The following is a 19369-nucleotide window of genomic DNA, read 5'->3' as shown; positions in this document are numbered from 1 at the left end:
CACAGTTCCAGACTATTCATGGATTTACTGACACCAGCTCTCAAAAGCATTGTGTTGACATCCTATGGAAATAGTTAAGCCCCTACCATGAGTGAAGACTTTAATCTGAAAAAGGTCTTTAAGCTCTCACAAACTTAATTTAATATGAAACAACTGAGCACAAAAACCATCTCCCTTTCTAACAATCCCGGTTCATTTACTGCATTGAAATTGCTACCAAATGTATTTCAATGTGGGCGTGAAAATACACTTATAAAGCAAAACAGAAGAGTCATATACAGCAAAAAATAGCCCTTTCAGTTATAAAATAATCTTATGGAAATATTATATTTTAAAGCTGTATTTTTGTAATTTTTTAGCTGACACCTAAAATTAAACACACACAGAACTATAAAAATAATCTCCATTTCACAAAACCACTGCAGGTATCAAACCACATGTCCAGGAGGAGGATGGTTAATTCTGCCACGGTTGTTACACAGAGTAAACCAGAATTTTTCTCACATCCCCGTGTTTGTAACTACCAAACTCCTCCAGAATACAGATTTTAAACTGTGTGCTTTTTTGCAGAGTTTCACATCAGAGAAATCTGGACAAGCTCTGCAGAGAAACAGTCGCTTGTCCTCTGCCACAATGATCCCAAAAGAACGAGGCCAATGGATGCCACTTGGGAAAACTTTAAAACCTGAGATATTTGGAATTGATGGCTCTTTTTCTACTCTCTGTCCGTGATAAAGCAGCACAAATGAGAACAGAGTCAATTCTTGTAAGGTGAAAAAACACAATTTCCATTGACATATATAGGAATTAATTTTGCTAAACTGCCTGTAAAAAGTGTGTAATCTGGGTGGTCTTAGGATGAAATTTGCACCACAATATATTTAAAGAAAAGTCAAAGGAGTTTAACATTTAAAAACCTTTTAAGTCTTCAACTTCAAATCGATCCTTTGAATAGGTGCTATGAGGAAATCACATGAAGATAATTTAGACCTTGACTCGCCAAGTCTAGTCTGTGTGTTAATGCTGCTTCTTTATCAAAACTAACATATAAAATTAAAAACTGTGACTGTATTAATTAGCATATCAAAATTCCTGTGATTAAAAGTGCATGTCTGTGAGGATTTTTAAAATTTGGGTGAACCCTGGGTCAGTGAGCACTTTCTGCTTGAGATGATGAAAAATGACCTCATGCTTTTCTTAAAATGTCTCAGCCATGACATTTAAACCCAGAGCATGAGTTTTAAGGGCTTTTGGCAAATGATGGCCCTGAAGCTCTGTGCTCTGCAGTTCCCAAAGTGCCAATAAATAGGGATCACTGGAGCTGATTTATGTTGCCCCAAATACACGCTGGTGATGTAATTCCACCACGGAGGCACATTTTGGCAATCTCAAATAGGTTTGCTTCAAATTCAGGGTAAAAATCTTGTTTATTACTATTTTCAATTTTTTATCTCTTTTCATTTTAGCAATTCATTTTCATTTACAATAATCCAAAGCCAATACTGCAAAAAATCCCTCCCCAAAACAACCCCAAAATCCATAAGCACTTCATCTGAAAGGATCCCTCCAATCTACATCACCCCAATATACATGATGACCTATTATATAAAGTGAAACATGGTGATTTGCTAAAAACTTGGAAGCTGGGACCTAAAATTAATGAACTGATGCACAATAAACATACTGCATGTTTAGCAATTCTTCCTCTGCTTCAGGTCCAAAAGCCAAGAATTAACTTGTTGGTTGAATTTAAATGAATCTTCTTCATGGCCATGAGTTCTTCATGTGTTCAACCACAGATTTTTCTTCATGGCCATTAATTTTAATTTTCTTCACAGCCACGAGTTCACCAACATCCCCACATATACAGCACGTCATCTGAGAATGGTAGCAGGGTGATTTGGGAGCAAATTAAGCCACTTTCACAAGAACCAAATGGGGAAAGATTAAAAACACCCTTGGAAATGCCTTTTGATCCACCATGATCTCCACTCCATCATGTTTTAAGAGGTGAGATGGACTTCTAGCAATACCTAACCTGATTTATGGAAAGGGAATTCAATAAGAGGCTCTGGGAGGTTTAGTACTCTCGTTCTCAAGAGAAGGAAAAATCTCCAACCTCATTAATAAAGGTCAAATTTCAGGCAGTTTGTAGGGAGTCATGAGAACATAAAAGGAACTAAAAGGAATTGAGAGAAGATGAAGGAAAAGGGAGTCGGAGCAAATCCGACCCATGGCGGCTCTGCCATTACCATAAACCAGGAGGTATCAAATAACGTATTCACAGCTCGGGTCAGAAATAATATCTTAGAAATCCTGTCACCAAGCAAGATAAGCCAAATCCCACTGCGTTTTCCCAAAATATTTCACTGTGCATTTAACTAAATTTGGATATCAAAGGTCTGATTTACATCTTCCAAATATTTGCTGGACAATATGGAAGAACAACGGCCAAGTGTTTATTTTTCTTTGCCCAGCTTCATCTTTTGATCCTCTCCTAACTGCTGATATCAAATAAACACATATTGGGATATGAAAATGATCTCAGTTCCCATTGTCCCACTAAAATCAAATCTACACTGATGAAGAGAGAAACTTCTGTATTAATTTTTCTCCTCAACTTCTCCCACACACACTCTAAATTGAGATGGCTTTGAGTCTTGTGTTACCTCTGCATAATGTGATTATTATAAAAGAAAGCTCTGTGCCCCAAATCCATCATACGACACTTTCTGAACCTTCCAAATCTGCAGGATTGTTTCAAAATGTATATTAAAAGTCAGAGGAGTATCACTGTCAAGCATGGGCTGGGATTAATTCAGGACATTTGCTGCAGGGTGAGTCACATATTATTCACCCATTGCACACTCAGGAGTTTCTGAGGTGCAAGGCTGTATTTTTCTCTCATAAATCAAAGACTTGGTGTGTTTTAAGATTTTTTTTTTTGGCTGGTATATGCCAGCAAGGAGATGTCATCCATGTGCCAAGGTCTTGCCTTGCAGCAAGGAGATACTCCCAGGGCTTGGAGATGCCACTGCTCCCAGTCCACCTCCCAGTCACCCAGCTGGTGCAGCCCAACCTCAAAACAACATATGGGAAGCTAAGGAGAACCTGCATCCTCATCTGGGGTTTCTCCAAGAAAGAGCTGAAAAGGAATTCAGGAGGAGTGGGAGGTGGTAGGAAAAACCAGATCCGTCCTTGGCTTCCTTTCTCCGCAGTGGTGATTCTTGGGTGGTGCCTCAATGGCAGCTGCAGAGCCCAGGATGCCCTCGGGCACTTGTTGGCAGCACTGTTATTCCTCAAGGGCAAAGGAGCAGCTATTCCCAGCCCTGCCCATGCCAGGGAGACATTTTTCCTTCCTCTGTGCTGAAACAACCCAAGTCAGGGGCTAAAAATAGGGCTGAGGAGGCACTCGAGGAAAAATTGGCTGTCGATGTTTAACGAAGCTGCTCTGAAATGCACATAAATCTCTTCTTCACCGTCTCCACCCCTAAAATGCAGAGGGATTTGTGCATTTTCATGATTTCTGCGGAGTTTGTGGGAATCAATCCAATTCATAGAGGACTCTGAAGATAAACTGAACTACACTTGTGCCTAGAGCAGCAGATTATTTCCTGGTATTTTGTGCACTGCCTTTCTGCTTCAGAAACTCTGGCCCAAGTACAGTCCAGGATTGCCTCCCTCAATCTGGGTCTGAGCACATTCTGCAGCTCCAGGTCCTGGGCATTTGCCAGCATGGGTGGATCTGTTCTGGCACAGGGGTAACACCACTCCCAGCTCCTGGCGCCTGCTGCCTGACCTGGATATTACCATTTTGATTTGGGGCAAAACAAAAAGGGCCAGAAACCTGTCAGTTGTGAATTCATGAGATGATACCCAGAGGTGGGCAAGGGGAAAGATGGTTACATACCATGGGAGTCTTGGCTGGAGGAAACAGAGGGTTAATGTGCAGCAACGTTGGAAAAAAATGCAAGAATTTGGGCTGTTCTGGCTCTTACCTGCTGAGATTTGAGGTTGGGAACAAAAGTTTAATTGCCCATAAGCAGCTACCGTGGTGCTTCACTTTCACAGCCATGCTGACTAAGCATACAAAAGTGCCCTAGACGGATTTGTATTTAAATATTACAGAACAGATAATAATTTTAAAGAATCATTGGGTCATTAATAAAAAATAATTAGCATTTTAGATGCATTTCCTTGTCAAAACAAATCCACTTTTCTGCTTCACCAAATATGTAAACAGTGTGGTTTGTTTTTTTCCTGACAGCCCAGACAAAACTTTTGATTACTTGGAAAAAAATCAGGAAAGAACACAACATTTCTGGTCAAATATTAAACAGAGGGAGAGGCAGCATGTGCAGTCAGAAGGCTCACTGGATGTTATCACTGTAACAACCCTTCTTTGTCAGAAAAGCATATAAGTAGATTTCATAGGCATGTTTTTATTTCCAGTCCACAATTACACTCTACAACCCTTTTTTGGAATTAAATAAAGGAGTGACCACACTGAGAGCCTCTGCAACTTCAGTCCTATGGCACATTCCAAATGTCAGTGCTCAGCAAAAATCCTCCTTTTGGCAGCTGTGACTTTAGTTTGGATGCACAACCCCTCAGAAACCCCCACATGCTGCTGGACCATGTCCCAGATTCCCAAGCCAAGGGTAACTGGAGAGCTGGAAGTGCCTGTGTGCATGGACATGGATTTTGGGGTCAGTATCCCTCAGCCACGAGGAGCGTGGATCAGTACACGAGAGGGTTAGGGAGGATGCCCTGGGTCATGCATGCAGGCCCTGTTATTTCAGGACATTTCATGTCATTCCTTCCATCAAATCTTTGAGAAGGTAGTGCAGCATCCCACCAGCTTCACTTTTCCCATCATGATTCTTTTCTTTAAATTCATTTTCCTACTGTACTACCTCAGTACCTACAGCCACCCACCTCGTTGATCATTTCATCACAGAGCAACTTCACCAAATGCATTAGCAAGAATTCCCTTTTTTCCCCTCTGAATTATACATGGTCCTCTACTTTTACACATAAGGAGGAAAATATTTGCCATTGCTCCTGGAGTGGGTGGGGGAACTGGCTTTTGTGGCTAGAACAAAATCTTTTCCCTGGTTGCTTTGAGCTTATAATATTTAAGGTGCTTTATCCTTCTCAGTTCAGCAAGCACCACTTAGAATAATGATGTACTCAGTTATGATCCAAGGAAAAATTAACTTCATGTTAAGCAACATGCCTGGGTAATGTTTTATCACTCAGTCACCTATTTTAAAGACCCAAGAGAGAAGCCAAAAGAGCTGGTGAGGTGTTACCTTGGTGCTTTCCTCCATGTCCTTGGAGTTGAGGAGCGCGTGGTTGATCCTGAACACGATCCAGTCAAACAGGGCGCTGTACAACGACTTGGCCATGGAATTCCGCACAGTCACAGCCTGAAATAGAAAAGAAAAAAGGTGACTGGAAATGAATCTTGCTCTGCACTAAAATGGCTTTTGCTTCTCAAGCTCCCACATCCAGTGTCCACATTTTTCCCTTGCCAAAACTTTTGTCTGCTATTTTATGCCACGCGTGTCAGTGGTCCTAACAGCGCAGGGAACTGGGTGTAATCCCAGGGCTGTGGATGCACCCCTGACTTTGGCGTGGTTTCTTTCATCCATTCGAGTGGATGATACATGAGATTACACCACAAATCCCATCACTGGTGGTGAAAGGAAAGGAAATAAATACATACACTAAATATAAATATAATAAATTTACCAAGACCCTTGAAAAGTGTCCTGGGGGAGAAGGAAAGAAAAGGGTGGATATTGCACAGGAGCGACAGCAAGCGATGTGAAAGCTCAGGCCAGGACAGGCAGCGCCTGGCACCAGCAGAAGGGTTACAAAAGTGGAGGCTAAAAACCTCTCTGGTACATCTAAGGGTTTCTGAAAACTCGAAGTTTTCCAGGTACCACCAGCAGGAGCTACAAATCATGGCAGGCAGGTTCAGTGCTCCTCCAGCAGCTCTCCCAGAGAGAGGAATAACAGCGCTGAGGAAGGGTCACCCCACCACAGCTGGGATCAAAGACATTCTGCCTGATGGGATGAAAGCTGAGATCAAAGGAAGATCCCTGAGCTTTTGGACAGGCACCTACATGGAGACCCAGAAAGCAGGAATTTCTATTTAAAGGTTATCTTTGTTCTTGCTGCATGGGATTCTTCCTTGGTTTCAATTATCACCTCGAATAGGGCTTTGGTACATATTAATCACCTAAAAACTTATGGCACTAGCCATGACTGCTACATTTGGTTCATTTTAGCCACTGCAGAAGAATAAAAAAGGAACCAGAAGATTCCCATGTAATTATTTCAATTAAACCTTGAACCATAACCAATCAGTGGCTTGTCACACATTGCCTTGAAATCCTTGTCAGCAAGGCTCCCTTCGAGGAACATCATCTGAGCAGCCTCATGTCACTGACCCCAAGTGAAGGAATAAAGCTCATGTAGCATCATTTATCTTCTATCAGCTTACTCCCACCTCTTTTTCCCTTGATTTTTGGAGATAACAGCATTTAGCATGACCACAAGCCGTTCTGCCAATGTCTTGCTCTTAAAATGCCATTAAGCACATGGTCTCACTTCCTCTCCCTGTCCAGCTGGAATAGGAGAAGGGATTAACACAGTCCACGCCAGGGGAGGTTTAGGCTGGATGTTAGGAAAAATTTATTCATGGAAAGGGCTGTCAGGCATTGGAACAGCTGCCCATAGCAGGGGTGGAGTCCCCATCCCTGGAGGGATTTAACAGACGTGTGTGGATGTGGAACTTGGGGACGGGGGTTCCTGGTGGCCTTAGCACTGCTGGGGGATGGTTGGGCTGGATGAGCTCATAGGGCTTTTCCCACCTGAACAGTTCCATGGTTCTGTAAATGAGGATGCTCACAGCCTTTGTACACTGCTAACTATAAAGTGGTGGCAATACAAAGTGACATCTCAAGGTAACTACAAAATACGGCCTTAATTAGCAAGGAACTCCTCACCCAAAAAACAAGTGTGTGACACAAATAGGTGAGCAACAGGACCAAGAGGATTTTGGTGCAGCTCAGACCAAAACAGCACTTTTGAAGAGTGAGCTCTTGAAATGCTCGAGTTCTCCAACAAGGGCTGGAAAGCAGCTGGCATTTCAAACACAAAGAGCTCCAGTTCTCACTAACTGCTTTTTCTTCCCTTTACTGATGAAAAGGGTTTGGGGTGGGTTTTTTGGCTGTTTTTATTAAAAGCAACACAGGTTGTTTGGGTGGGGGAGGTTGCTATCTAATTTTTTTTAAATTTACTCAAATGTGAGAGAATATCTCAGTGATTGATAGAAAATTCAAGGCTCCAGCTACCCTTTTTTCATTAAGCTGGAAGACAATCAGTGCCACTGTCACACCAGAAAAATCAGTCTCTGGCGAAAGACAAAGGCCAAGATCCAGGAATGCCTCTCACTGCCCTAATGCTTTGTCCTGGCATAAACCAGCCCAATTAATTGCTCCAACGTGCAATTAAAAAGCCAAAAAGAACATAGTTGTTTCTCCTACAGCATCATATATTGGTTTATGTTGCAACACTTTTCATTACCTTTTATTAGAGGCTACAGGGATGTGCAGGACTTCACCCCTGAATGCCCTTTTTTTTTTTTTTTTCCCAAAATAAACTAGGATATTATTAAGCCTGCACCACTCCAGTGCTGAGGAATGCTGGGAGTGTGACTGCCACGAGTCTCCTGAATGGCCAGACTGGGAAGTTTCCCTGACACCAGCACTGCCCAGTTTCCTCCAGAATGTGCAGGGTGGGGGATGAGCCACTACTCTCATTCCCAACGTGGTCTCAGCTACATGAAAAGCTGGGAAACCCATGAAAAGGTGATTTCCTTGCTATGCTTGGGTCCCACAATCAGTGGTCCAGATCCCAAAGTGTTCAACAGCTACTTTTAGAAGAGATGGTTTAATACTAAGAGCTGGTAGGAAACTCCTGGCAAAGCAACATATTGACAACACAGGGTGGATGGAGCACTTTGTCTTCATCCATTTAAAAAATACCTGCACTGAAATGAACCTATTTTAAATTGCTCAAGGTTTATGGGGGCCTGCCTTTATTTGAATTTTTTATTTCATTTCAATAAAGTATTAACTTTTTACAATAGAGTTCCACTGATGTCACCTTTTAAATATAGCCCCTTACTATGCTAAACAGATTCCAAAACTACACAATCTGGAGACCATCAGGGAATATTATTTCTTTTCAAATTCAGGAGCTGCAGCAGAGCATTTAAAATAAGGTTTTATGCTTTATTTAATAAGAAATCATTTATTTCTGTAGTATCCTAAATAAATTAATTCTAGTCTCTGAACTACATCCCATACATCACATACAGCTTGTCTTCAGACCAACACCTACAGCTTCTGGTCTCTTCCTCAAGTCTCCTTACGTGACATTTAGGCAGATCTGGAACATGGTAATGCTCATCAAACCATTTTTATTTCCCTCACAAAGCAAAATAAAAATAGCTGCTGCAATGCCAAAACAAATCTCTGGGGATCAAAGGGAGCAGGACATGTTGCACCCACACAAAAATATTGCTGATTCCAAACTGAGACAGATTAAACGCGCTTTGACTCAGCAGGTCAGGAAATAAGCTACAGACAAGGTTTTAATCAATACTTTCCTGCTTATCAAGGCAGAAAGGATCTATGTATTATTTATTATATGCCAGAAACTCCACTTGTTGGGTTGGCCAACTTTTGTTAAGATCCTGAGATAACATATTTCAGGTTTTTGTATCATTTCATTGCCAAATTAATGGTGCTGAAAGTTGTCATGATCAGCATTGGATTCAGGCCACCTTAAAAAACAGATAAACTTCTGGAAACATCTCTGTTAAAAGGAACAAGGGGAAGACAGGCTTAAGAATTAAAATCTGCCTTTGAAGTGCTTTGGAACAAGGACTTACAGTTCCAGCAGCAGCAGCCTGTGTTTTAGAGGCTGGAAAAGATATAATCTCAGGAACCCAAATTTGCTCAAATTAAAAGTCTCTGTAAAACACATTTGTACACACAAGAGGAGATTCTTAAGAACTGAGATTACAAAGTCACTAAATATATTTAAGCAAATCTGTCTGCTGCCATCCCACAGCAACCCCTGCTCCAGGCAGGATCCCTCACTCCTGCCCTTCTGCACCCAGCTGAGGGCTGAAATTTCAAGCTGGAATTTTAAAAAATATTTGTTGGTACCCAGAAAATCCAGGGAAAACAGGTGGGTTAAAAGCCCCATCAAGCTTATACAGTGAAAACTACAAGAAAGACATTGTGGGGCTTGAGGCAGAGATGGAAACAGAGCTGGGAAAGGGTCTGGAGCACCAGGAGCAGCTGAGGGAGGTGGTGGGGCTCAGCCTGGAGAAAAGGAGGCTCAGGGGGGACCTGATGGCTCTGCCCAGCTCCGACAGGAGGGGACAGCCAGGTGGGGTGAGTCGGGCTCTGATCCCAGGGCACAGGGACAGGACAAGGCACAGCCTCAGTCTGTGTCACAGGAGGCTCAGTGGCCAGGCACTGGCACAGGCTGCTCAGGGAAATGGTGAAGACTCCATCCCTGAAGGGATTTAAAAGCTGTGTGGATTATAGCACCTGGGGTGCATTATAGCATTGATTCCATGATTCCAAGATGCTCAGCTAACCTTTTACAGATATTTTCACATGATTTTGCTGGAAGTTCCCTGCATGCTCCTTATTAGATTCAGTGTTTTTACTGCTGACTAACCTAACACACAAGCAAGAGCAGCAATAGTTCAATTTGAACAACAAAACCTCAAATATTTTACGTCTTTCAGACTAAGGGGAATAAACAAAGCCCAGAGAACAGAAGGTGGGTGAAAGCAAGTGCTGAAGGACTTTGAAAGGCAAAGAGCAAAAATTGCAACAACATCCCTGGACGTCCCAGGGAGAAGAAAGTAAAGAGATCCCACTGATTTGGACTTGATGATCCCTGTGGCCCTCTTTCAACTCAGGATATTCTCCGAGGACAAAACCATCAAGATGCTGCTGGAAGCTCTGTGGTTTTATTCACACCCTTCCATAATCAAGAGGAAGATTTTCTGGAGTGTGGACCCTACTAACCACAGCAAGATCTAGAGTGGGACTGAAATACAAGAGACAGTTCCTCTTAATTATTCCATCAAACCAACCCAACCATGGAGAGTATCTGGAAAGGCAACTGGCTTTAAGCATTTTTGACCCAAACAAATTGATGGATGAAGGGCTTTTGGAGTCAATAAACATTTTCTCTTTTTGTTTCAAAAGAGCCAGACTAAAATGAAGTATTGATTCTGTTCAGAGCATTGCTCAACACAAAAAAAAAAAGACCAAAACAAAGCAAAGCTCATCATTTTTGCATCACTTAGGAAGAGCAGGGTATTGGTGCACTAAGCAATTCTGAGTAAGAATCATTCCAAAGTGGTATTTATGAGACAGTTAGAGGTCTCTAAAGACTTCAAACATCCCAGCTCATTGAGAGGTTTGTCCATCTTCCCTCATAACTAATGTGGAGGACAGCATAGACTGATCCAAAACAGAGGAGAAAGGTGGTGGATGGATACTTGAGTTTGGGCAGCTTTTATGATCATCAAAACACAACTAAATATTATATCTGTACAGCCATGTGTATATCTGAGTTTGCCTAGGAGGGTTTCTGAGCCTCACTCCATCACTGAAACTTCTGGAGTGCAGCCAGCACCACATGCTGCTTTCTAGAAAAACAAGACAGAAAAACCCAAACCCATTTTTCATAGAAAAGATGCCCTTTTTACACACACATTTTGGATATCACTATCTGTTTTGGGCCACTACTATGAAAAAGGCACTTCAGGAAGGGCAAGGTGCTCAGAGCTGGGGTTTAGACCCCAGACTCTGAGCAGAGACTTGGTTAATGAGAAGTGGATTTAAGTACAACTGGAAAGCGAGTGTGAACACCAAGACAACTTAAAGCTCTAATGAGGATTAAACACCCGTGGAGTTTATTAACCATGACAAACACTTATCCCATCTCTCAGCATTATGCAAAACTAGGAAGCACCTATAAAGATGTGCTGACAGACTCAGCTGGTCAACACAACATTATTGCACCTTCAATTCTGATCAACACAACACTGTTAAATCCGGTTTTTCAATGGGGACATCACAGACATGAGGGCAAGGTCAGTGCACCCACTCCAGATTTTTGACAAGCTACGAGAACTTGAAAAGTTGATATTTAAATGCCGTTTTTCAAGTACAGCTTGGGAAAATTCCTTGGACCCAGAAGAAAAGACTTTTTAGAAGGCAGCCTGACTTGTTAGCCCCAAAGGCAGCTTGGTGCTTTGCTGTACAGTCCACAAGACTTGCTGCATAGCTGGTCGTGGTCCTTTTTACCTCCAGTTTTCCAGCATTTTCCCAGGAGACTGCATGTGTGCATCCCTTTATAGATACTGTTGATGTTATTTGTTCACAGTGGATAAACACATTGCCAGCACCAGCATTCCCTACCAATGCAGAACTCCCACCCATCCCAAAAAATGTGGCTTTACAAGCAATACTCCTTGTAATTTTCCCCAAGAACCTGCAATAGCTCCAAAAATTGATTTGTTAAAATAGGAATTACGTTGATACAGCCATAGGAGCTACCTATGGATTCATTCTCTCCTGGTGACCCCCCAGCTCTTCCGGAACATGTGCAGCTGTTTCCTGCCTTCCAGGAGGAAAACAAGCAACACATTCCCCTTTCAGACACTTGTCAACAAATACTGAACAATTACAGTAATTCCAAGATGACAAGAAATGTTTCTTTCCAGGTGTAAAGTTTGCAGGATTTGGTGTAAAACATAAAGAAAAGGTGTTCAATTACTTAAGTAAAGTTGGGCAACACAAAATACATTTTCTTCTGCTGGTGAGAAGAAACAGAGATTCCTCTTCAGGAAATCAGATCTGAACACAGGAAGAGAGGAAATAACCCCTTTTCCCTTAGGGCCTTTGATGGGCTTCCTATAATTTCTATACAAGGATGAAAGGTGCTTCCAATGAAATGTTTGGGGAAAAAAAAGTGGCAGTAGAATTTTTCCTCTTCAGGAAATCCCTCTAAAAATCAAATCTGGATATGTGGTTTTAGTGGCTCTGTGGAAATGTCATTTGTTTGCTTTTCTTTTAATACATGGAGTAAGTTTTCAGCATGTTCTCTGATTAATCAATTGGTGTTTCTGCTCACAGGGATTTGGCACTAAATGCCAGAAACCTGTTGATATCCTACCACAGAAATTATTTAGTGAGCTATTATCATAAACAGGATTAGATGTTCATTATAATTTGATGTTTGGTTTGAAATCCTTATCAGCCATTCCCATTTTCCCCCCCATTTATTCTCTAAGGTAAAATTTGGCTTCATAATTACATTGGTACTTATTGTAACACAAATGTCTCATTCCAATATGGCTCAGAGGAAAAAACATTTCATAACCTACTGAATTTTACCCATGGTATTTACCTGGGCTTTTCAGACTAAAATCTCTCTCCTTCTATCACTTCTTTGGGTTTAAATGACATATTTAATTTCCAAGAAGGGGAAAAATTAGGATAAGCGTGTACTTGATTTCTTATTTGCTTCAAAGTACCTATTCAACAAAATCATGCTGCATGCTAGTATATTATTAAAGAAATCAGTTTCTAGTCTTAAAAAAAATATCTGTGCTTGCTTTTGAAAAAAAAAAAAAAACATACTAACAATGCTTGGTCAGTGTGAAGAGGGATAGGATTTATCCAAGATTATTACAAGCAAAAGCAGGAGGAATTCAAGCTCTCCTAATGCACTTGATTTGGATTACCTAAAGGGATCTAATGACTAGGAACAGAAGCCAATCCCCCATTCTCAGTGAGCCTTGGATGTGCAGACAATTGAAAACACCCGACGTGGGCATCTCAGAGACGATGATCTACAGCAATCACTAATTAAGAGATTAAAAAAAAAGGCAAACTGAAAATACATTTTTATTTGAATAGTGCTTAGGAGTACTAGATACTACTCATAGTGCTTATGTCAGAGTAGTAGAGACCACATGTACTAGAATACTATGAAAATCCAGTTTTTATTTTTGACACTGATACTGCTCCAAGAGGAGTGAAAAAAATCCACATGGAAAGTGGCTGCAGCTTGGGTTTGTGGTTGCAGGGAGAGAACTGCTGAGAGTGGTTTGCTGGGTTTGCCATTCCTGTGCTGAGACGGAGTAGCAATGAAAGGGAGAGACATAGCTGTGAGAGCTAAATTAGGGAAAAAGCAGAAAGCAAGGAGGATGGTGAGGAAGGAGAGCAGCACCACACACAAAACCTGCTGCAGTATCTATGGCTCGTCACCAAAACTGGGAGAACATTTCTGGATTTGAAGGAAACTGCTAGAAATCTCTTAGTTGCTGGAATCAGACAAGGACTACATCTCTCGCCTGGTCCAAATGCAGGTTTTTAGCACCTTGCTTATAGATTGCCAGCATGGTTTGGGTTGGAAAAAACCTTAAAGCTCACTCAGTTCCACCCCCTGCCATGGGCAGGTGTTATAGCATATATCACAGTTGAGATGGCCACACGGAGTATCCCCATACAATTTCAGACAGCTTTAAGCATTCACCCATACAGAGTAACACCTTACCTCATCAGAAGGCCTCAGGCATCTGCCCACACAAAGTAACACCACACCACTTCAGAAGGCTTCAGGCACCTGCCCTCCTTGTTCCTCAGCCCAGCCTTTCATGCCCCTCATGTTGATGCAGTGGCCCTGTGTGCCCTCTGTTCCCTTTGGTGGCTGGGCAGTGCCCCTGGGCACCCCATGGCTCATTGCTGTCAGTGCTGCTCAGCTGCTTCTCACAGCTGCACCCACTGGGGATGAGCTGCAGCCCCACTCCCAACCACCACAAGCTGTGTGCCTACAGGCACGGACACCTCCTGCTAGGCCAGGCTGCTCCAAGCACTATCCAACCTGGCCTTGGACACTGCCAGGGATCCAGGGGCAGCCCCAGCTGCTCTGGACAACCTGTGCCACAGCTTCACTACCCTCACAGCCAAGAATGTCTTCCCAATTTCCCATCTAACCCTGCCCTCTAGCAGTGGAAGCCATTCCCTGTGTCCTGTCCCTCCATCCCTTGTCCCCAGTCCCTCTCCAGCTCTCCTGGAGCCCCTTCAGGCCCTGGCAGGGGCTCTGAGCTCTCCCTGGAGCCTTCTCCTCTCCAGGTGAGCACCCCCAGCTCTCCCAGCCTGGCTCCAGAGCAGAGGGGCTCCACCCTCAGAGCATCTCCAGGGCCTCCTCTGGATTTGTTCCAGCAGTTGCACATTCTTCTGATGTTGGGGACCCCAGAGCTGGAGGCAACTCTGCAAGTAGGGTTTCATGAGGGTAGAGTAGAGGGGAAGAATCCCCTCCCATGCCATGTGTCCTACTCCATCCATAGCCAACAGAATGAACACACTAATCCAGGATGAGAACATAGTGATATTAAAATAATTTAAATTACTCTTTAGAAATAATTGTTTTTTAAAAATAAATAATTATTAGTGGTTTATAATTTCCTAAAGCTGCAAGTAAGCAGGTGGTTTTGAAGGATGTCCTCGTCAACCTGATGATATGTTGACACTGGAAAATTGTCTCTCTGGATAAACTTGTTGAATTGACTTGTCCCATTAGGATTTTTAGGAAGGGTGTTAGTATGGTTTGGGAAATCCCCTTAACATGCCTCTGACTAATGCAGACTGGCAGCTCGGAGAAGGACCTTTGTCCAAGGAGGGTGATTGTGAAGGTACTGAGAAACTGGTACAAGAGGAGGGAGAGCACAAGAAGAATTAGAAAAAAGGTGTAACATAAAATTTGAAACTAATACCTAAACCCCCCCTCTGAATGTGAGAACATTTACACCTGATTTAATGACAAAATCCTGAAGTGCCTTTGTGTTTGAGCATTATGTTGGGGCACGACGCAGCACTGTATGGTAATGACATTACAGGCTATTTTTTCTCATTGGAAAATCCACCCATAAGTTCTGGAAAACATCTTTGACACTTGCATCTCTTGGATAAAATCCACTGGCAGGACAACTCACTGCCTCCCAACTCCAGGGTGATAGTGGAAGGTTTCTGCCAGGATGTGGCAGCCAGCTGGGAGGGCGGGAGCCAGAGATAGTGCAAGGTTTCAGTGCTTTGTTGTTGTTTTTCAAAGTATTTCCTTTGCAGGTACATTTATGGAATTAAAGCATAAAAATGAACCTTTATAGAATACTCAAACTACTTTTAAGCCAAATTTTTCTCTTTTTTGTTGTAATCAAAAATGAAAAAAAACATTTTTCACTCCTTTTCTTTCAATGATGCCTTTAAAGATATTTTTCCTCCTCCTTAACTGTACATAAAAATAATTTAAAAACCTTCCTTGCAGGCTGAAGCCAGAGTGGTGCATTGATGATCTGAGTTCTCTTAGGAAATGACCCAGGAGAATGACAGGATTTTAATAAGATGTTCAGATAAAATATGAGTGTGGAAAATGACATCATACTTCTCCCGCCCAAGCATGATATAACACTCCTGGATGCCAAGCCAGGGATTAAGACTGAGTCTGATATCCTGCAAGAACACTTTCCTCTGGGTGTTAAGCCTCTGTTTTAAAAAAAAAACAAAACCTAATCCTGCTTGTCTCAGCCCATGCCCTGTGAGACAAGGGGGAACCCCAAAGGCTGCTTGGTTCATCCCAGACGCAGGACATGGATGGGGATGGAAACCAAACATGTTGGGTCACAACAGGGAAGGGAGTGGAACAGTGGGAAACCACAATTCTCCACACATACAGGAGTAACTCAGGACTCACTCAACGGGCTGAATGTAATGGTAGAGTAATTCTGGGTCATGAAAAGCTCAATGTGAGCTATCTGTGTGCTCTGGGAGCCCCAAATTCTCCCATGCCCTGGGGTCTGATTCCCCAGTGTGGGCAGCAGGAAAGGGAGATTCTGCCCCTCTGCCCTGCTCAGATGAGACCTCACCTACAGATCTGCTTCCAGCTCTGGGGCCAACATCAGAATGATGTGGAGCTACTGGAGAGAGTCCAGAGAAAGCCATGAAGATGTTCTGAGGGTGGAGCCCCTCTGCTCTGGAGCCAGGCTGGGAGAGCTGGGGGTGCTCACCTGGACAAGAGAAGGCTCCAGCGAGAGCTCAGAGCCCCTGCCAGGGTCTGAAGGGGCTCCAGGAGAGCTGGAGAGGGACTTGGGACAAGGGGGAATGGTTTCCCACTGCCAGAGGGCAGGGTTACATGAGATATTGGGAAGTAATTCTTCCCTGTGATGTTGGAGAGGCCCTGGCACAGGTGCCCAGAGAAGCTCCAAGCCCTATTCCTGGATATGTCCAAGGCCAGGCTGGACAGGGCTTGGAGTAACCTGGGCTAGGGGAAGGTGTCCCTGCCCATGGCAGGGGGTGAAATTAGACCATCCTTAAGGTTCCTTTAAATCCATACCACCCTGTAATTCTGTAATCCTCACACTATCTCACACACATTCCCATGGAAATGGGTACTTCTGTGAATTCTGTGATTTCTGAGGAGTAGCACAGAAAGTATCAGAGTGCTCCTGTAACTGCCCCTCTCCTTACTCATCCTTCCTGTCATTAGATGCATGCAAACACAGAAAATGAAGTGGAAAACCTCAAATAAGAACAATAAGAAAATCTTTTGTGTGTGTGTTGAAGATCTAGCTATTGTGTCCCCACTGGTGGCAGGCAGGTTTGGGAAAGGACAGATGGGAGACCAACCACTCCCATTCCCACCCCAGGCCAGAACCGCTCTGTTTATTTTTAGAGATGATTTCAATCCTTGTCTTTGATATTGTCACTTTGCAGCTGATGACTGGAACAAGTTGTGGTTATGCTTTTCAGAAACAGCCCCCAAGTAGAGCCAGGAGCAAAATAAACCAACACAAATCTTGTTAAGAGATTTTTTCTGAGTCCCGACTGCAGAGCCAGGCAGTTACGAGCATCATCTTCCTAAAAAGATTTCACTCAGAGCCTTTGGATTTGGGCTCTGTGGTTAGAAAGTGTCATCTGTAACAAATCAAAACCGAAAAGGAAAGGGAAAAAAATCATTCTCTCTTCCTGAAATGAAACCCTTCCAGAAAACAAGGCTGCAGCTCTTGCTTCTCCTGTGGAGAAGATGTGGAATGTCCCTTAGGGAAAGGTGCTCACACAGAGCCATCCTGAGCCCACCACAGAGCTATAGGAGAACAGAGTCACCGGGCAGCCAAGTTTGAAAGATCCACTTGATGACAAAATGTGTTTTCCTCCACCTTGCTGCATCCAGAGTGTATTCTGCCAATGGCATGAACTGAGCTTCCATTCCATCCATGTTTTCACAGCAAAACCAGTACAAAAAACAATTAACAAATTACTTTATGTCACAGGAAGAAGTTGTGTGACCTGATGTAAGGAGGACTCATTTAGGAAAATTTGTTCAGCACTTACAGGCACAACATACTGGGATCCTCACCAATGTGTTCAATCAATCACCAAAAGCAGCCCTCGAGCCTTTAAAAGCCAAATCCCACCCTTAGATTGGTCCTTCCAAGCAGAGGGCAAGTGGAGACAAACTCATTCTCCCAGTGCACCATCATCATCATTCCAGGTTATTTTTACCATTTTTTTTGGCAAGGTTCCCCAAAGATAAGTTATTTCTCATCACACCTCAGCTGTTACCGCTGTAGAGGCAAAGTTTGTACAACAGACCCTATCCAGCCACAGAACTTCTACACCTCCTCCTCCTTCAGCCACTGACCAACAGCCCTGGTCTGAGGAAAAAAAAAAAATCAACCTGAATTTATTCAGATTGGGTTTACACATGAAAATCCCATATTTCAAGCAACTGTACCCTGTGGGAAGAGCTGGCTAACTAACCCAGGAATGGTTTGTCTGCATTCCTTGAAATTTTTTCACATGATTTTAGCAGAAATTTAAGTAACTAAAAGAACTCTGTCACAATAAAGCATCTTTTGAATACTTGTAATTAAAAGAATCCTTCAAAGAGCTGAGAATGGATTTTATTTGAAAGGGCAGCTGGAGTGGGCTATAGACAGAGCAATCTATGGAAAGTCAGCATTTCCCTTCCTAAAGTCCTGATCTTGGACTTTGTTCAGGAATCTTGGGATCCCAATGTCTTCCTTGTTTTCCCATACATCAGTGCCAAATAAATAGTAGGAACACAGTTAACACACAGGAATTTCTATGGTGGCACAGAGCAGAAGAGTGACTGCAGCAGCTTTTGCACATGAGGATGTGCATTTCCAAGGGAAATGTGAGAAACCTCAGCCCACAAATAGGTTTCTTTTGAAGTTCCACCCTCCCAGGTTGTCCTTATGTCCTGAAGCAGAGACAGTTGCTTAGCTCTTAAAAGCTTTGTGGGGTTTCAGTTTTATTCCATTAATATTTTTCTGTGAATTCTGAATCCACTTATCAATGTAGCAGCCCTTCAAAGGGCTCCTGCTGAGCTCCTCACATTAATAACCCGTGGTGACAATGAGTCTCCTCAGCTAATGGGTTTTGAGATTAGCAGGTGCTTCCAGCAGTTCTGCTGCTTTCTGTTCCATTAAGTGTCCCTGTCCTCGTACCTCTGGACTGAGAATTTTCATTTCTTCATGCCATTAATTATTTTGTTTCCTTCCCACTTTTTCTCCTTGAATATTTTCAGGCTTGTGATTAATTGCAACTATGATATTTTCCTTTGTTGTTTTTTGGGGTTTTTTTTAACATCTTAGGTAATGTTCTGCCATTTGGCACTGGAACTCAATTTCTTCTCCCTTTTAATGGGCTGAAAAAGGCATCAACCAGTCCCAGTACGAGGATATAGAGAATGAAATATCACTCAGTTCTTTGCTGTAATGAAATACTTTTTGAATCATTACAGTTCACTCCATAAGGCTTCTCTACCTTGTGTCTCTGCCAATTAACTGTTATTGGGCTGAAAATTGCTTGTGCTGAAACTGGTATGTTCTCTTTGATTTAAAGTCCCCAACACACCAGAGTTTATCATCCCTAATAGCCATCCTGTGATTATAATTCCAAGAGCCTTGTACTCCTCAGCAAAAATTCATCATAGATGAAGAAGGGCCAGGTAGAATGACACTTGGTGACATGAAAAAATAGAATCTGATGGTTTTGTGGCACCAGAAGAGAAGATGTGTCTGGCCCACCGTTCCTGGGCAAAGGTTCCCTCCTCTCTCCTTCTCCCAAAGGACATGGATCCAACTCTCCTCCCACTCCAAGAAGTCTCTCTGGCTCTACTGAGCCAGCACAGACCCAGGGACAATGAACATGAGAGGATGAAAGGACAA

At 42.8% G+C, this 19369-nt stretch overlaps 1 protein-coding gene across 10 annotated transcripts in view; it reads right to left on the bottom strand.

The window, feature by feature from the left end:
* The window catches only part of MYO9A (myosin IXA), a 172894-nt gene that overhangs the window by 62375 nt on the left and 91150 nt on the right, over positions 1-19369 (bottom strand). For all 10 annotated transcript variants that reach the window (XM_085588568.1, XM_085588569.1, XM_085588565.1 and 7 more), the window contains one exon: positions 5316-5432. In XM_085588568.1, the coding sequence (XP_085444694.1) occupies positions 5316-5432 (117 nt within the window). The remainder of the gene's footprint in view (positions 1-5315; positions 5433-19369) is intronic.

The sequence above is a fragment of the Lonchura striata genome, chromosome 10, assembly GCF_050655825.1.
Source record: "Lonchura striata isolate lonStrDom1 chromosome 10, ASM5065582v1, whole genome shotgun sequence".
Classification (NCBI taxonomy): Eukaryota; Metazoa; Chordata; class Aves; order Passeriformes; family Estrildidae; genus Lonchura; species Lonchura striata.
Note: the sequence above shows the minus strand (reverse complement) of the source record. Positions and strands in the feature narration are given on the sequence as shown.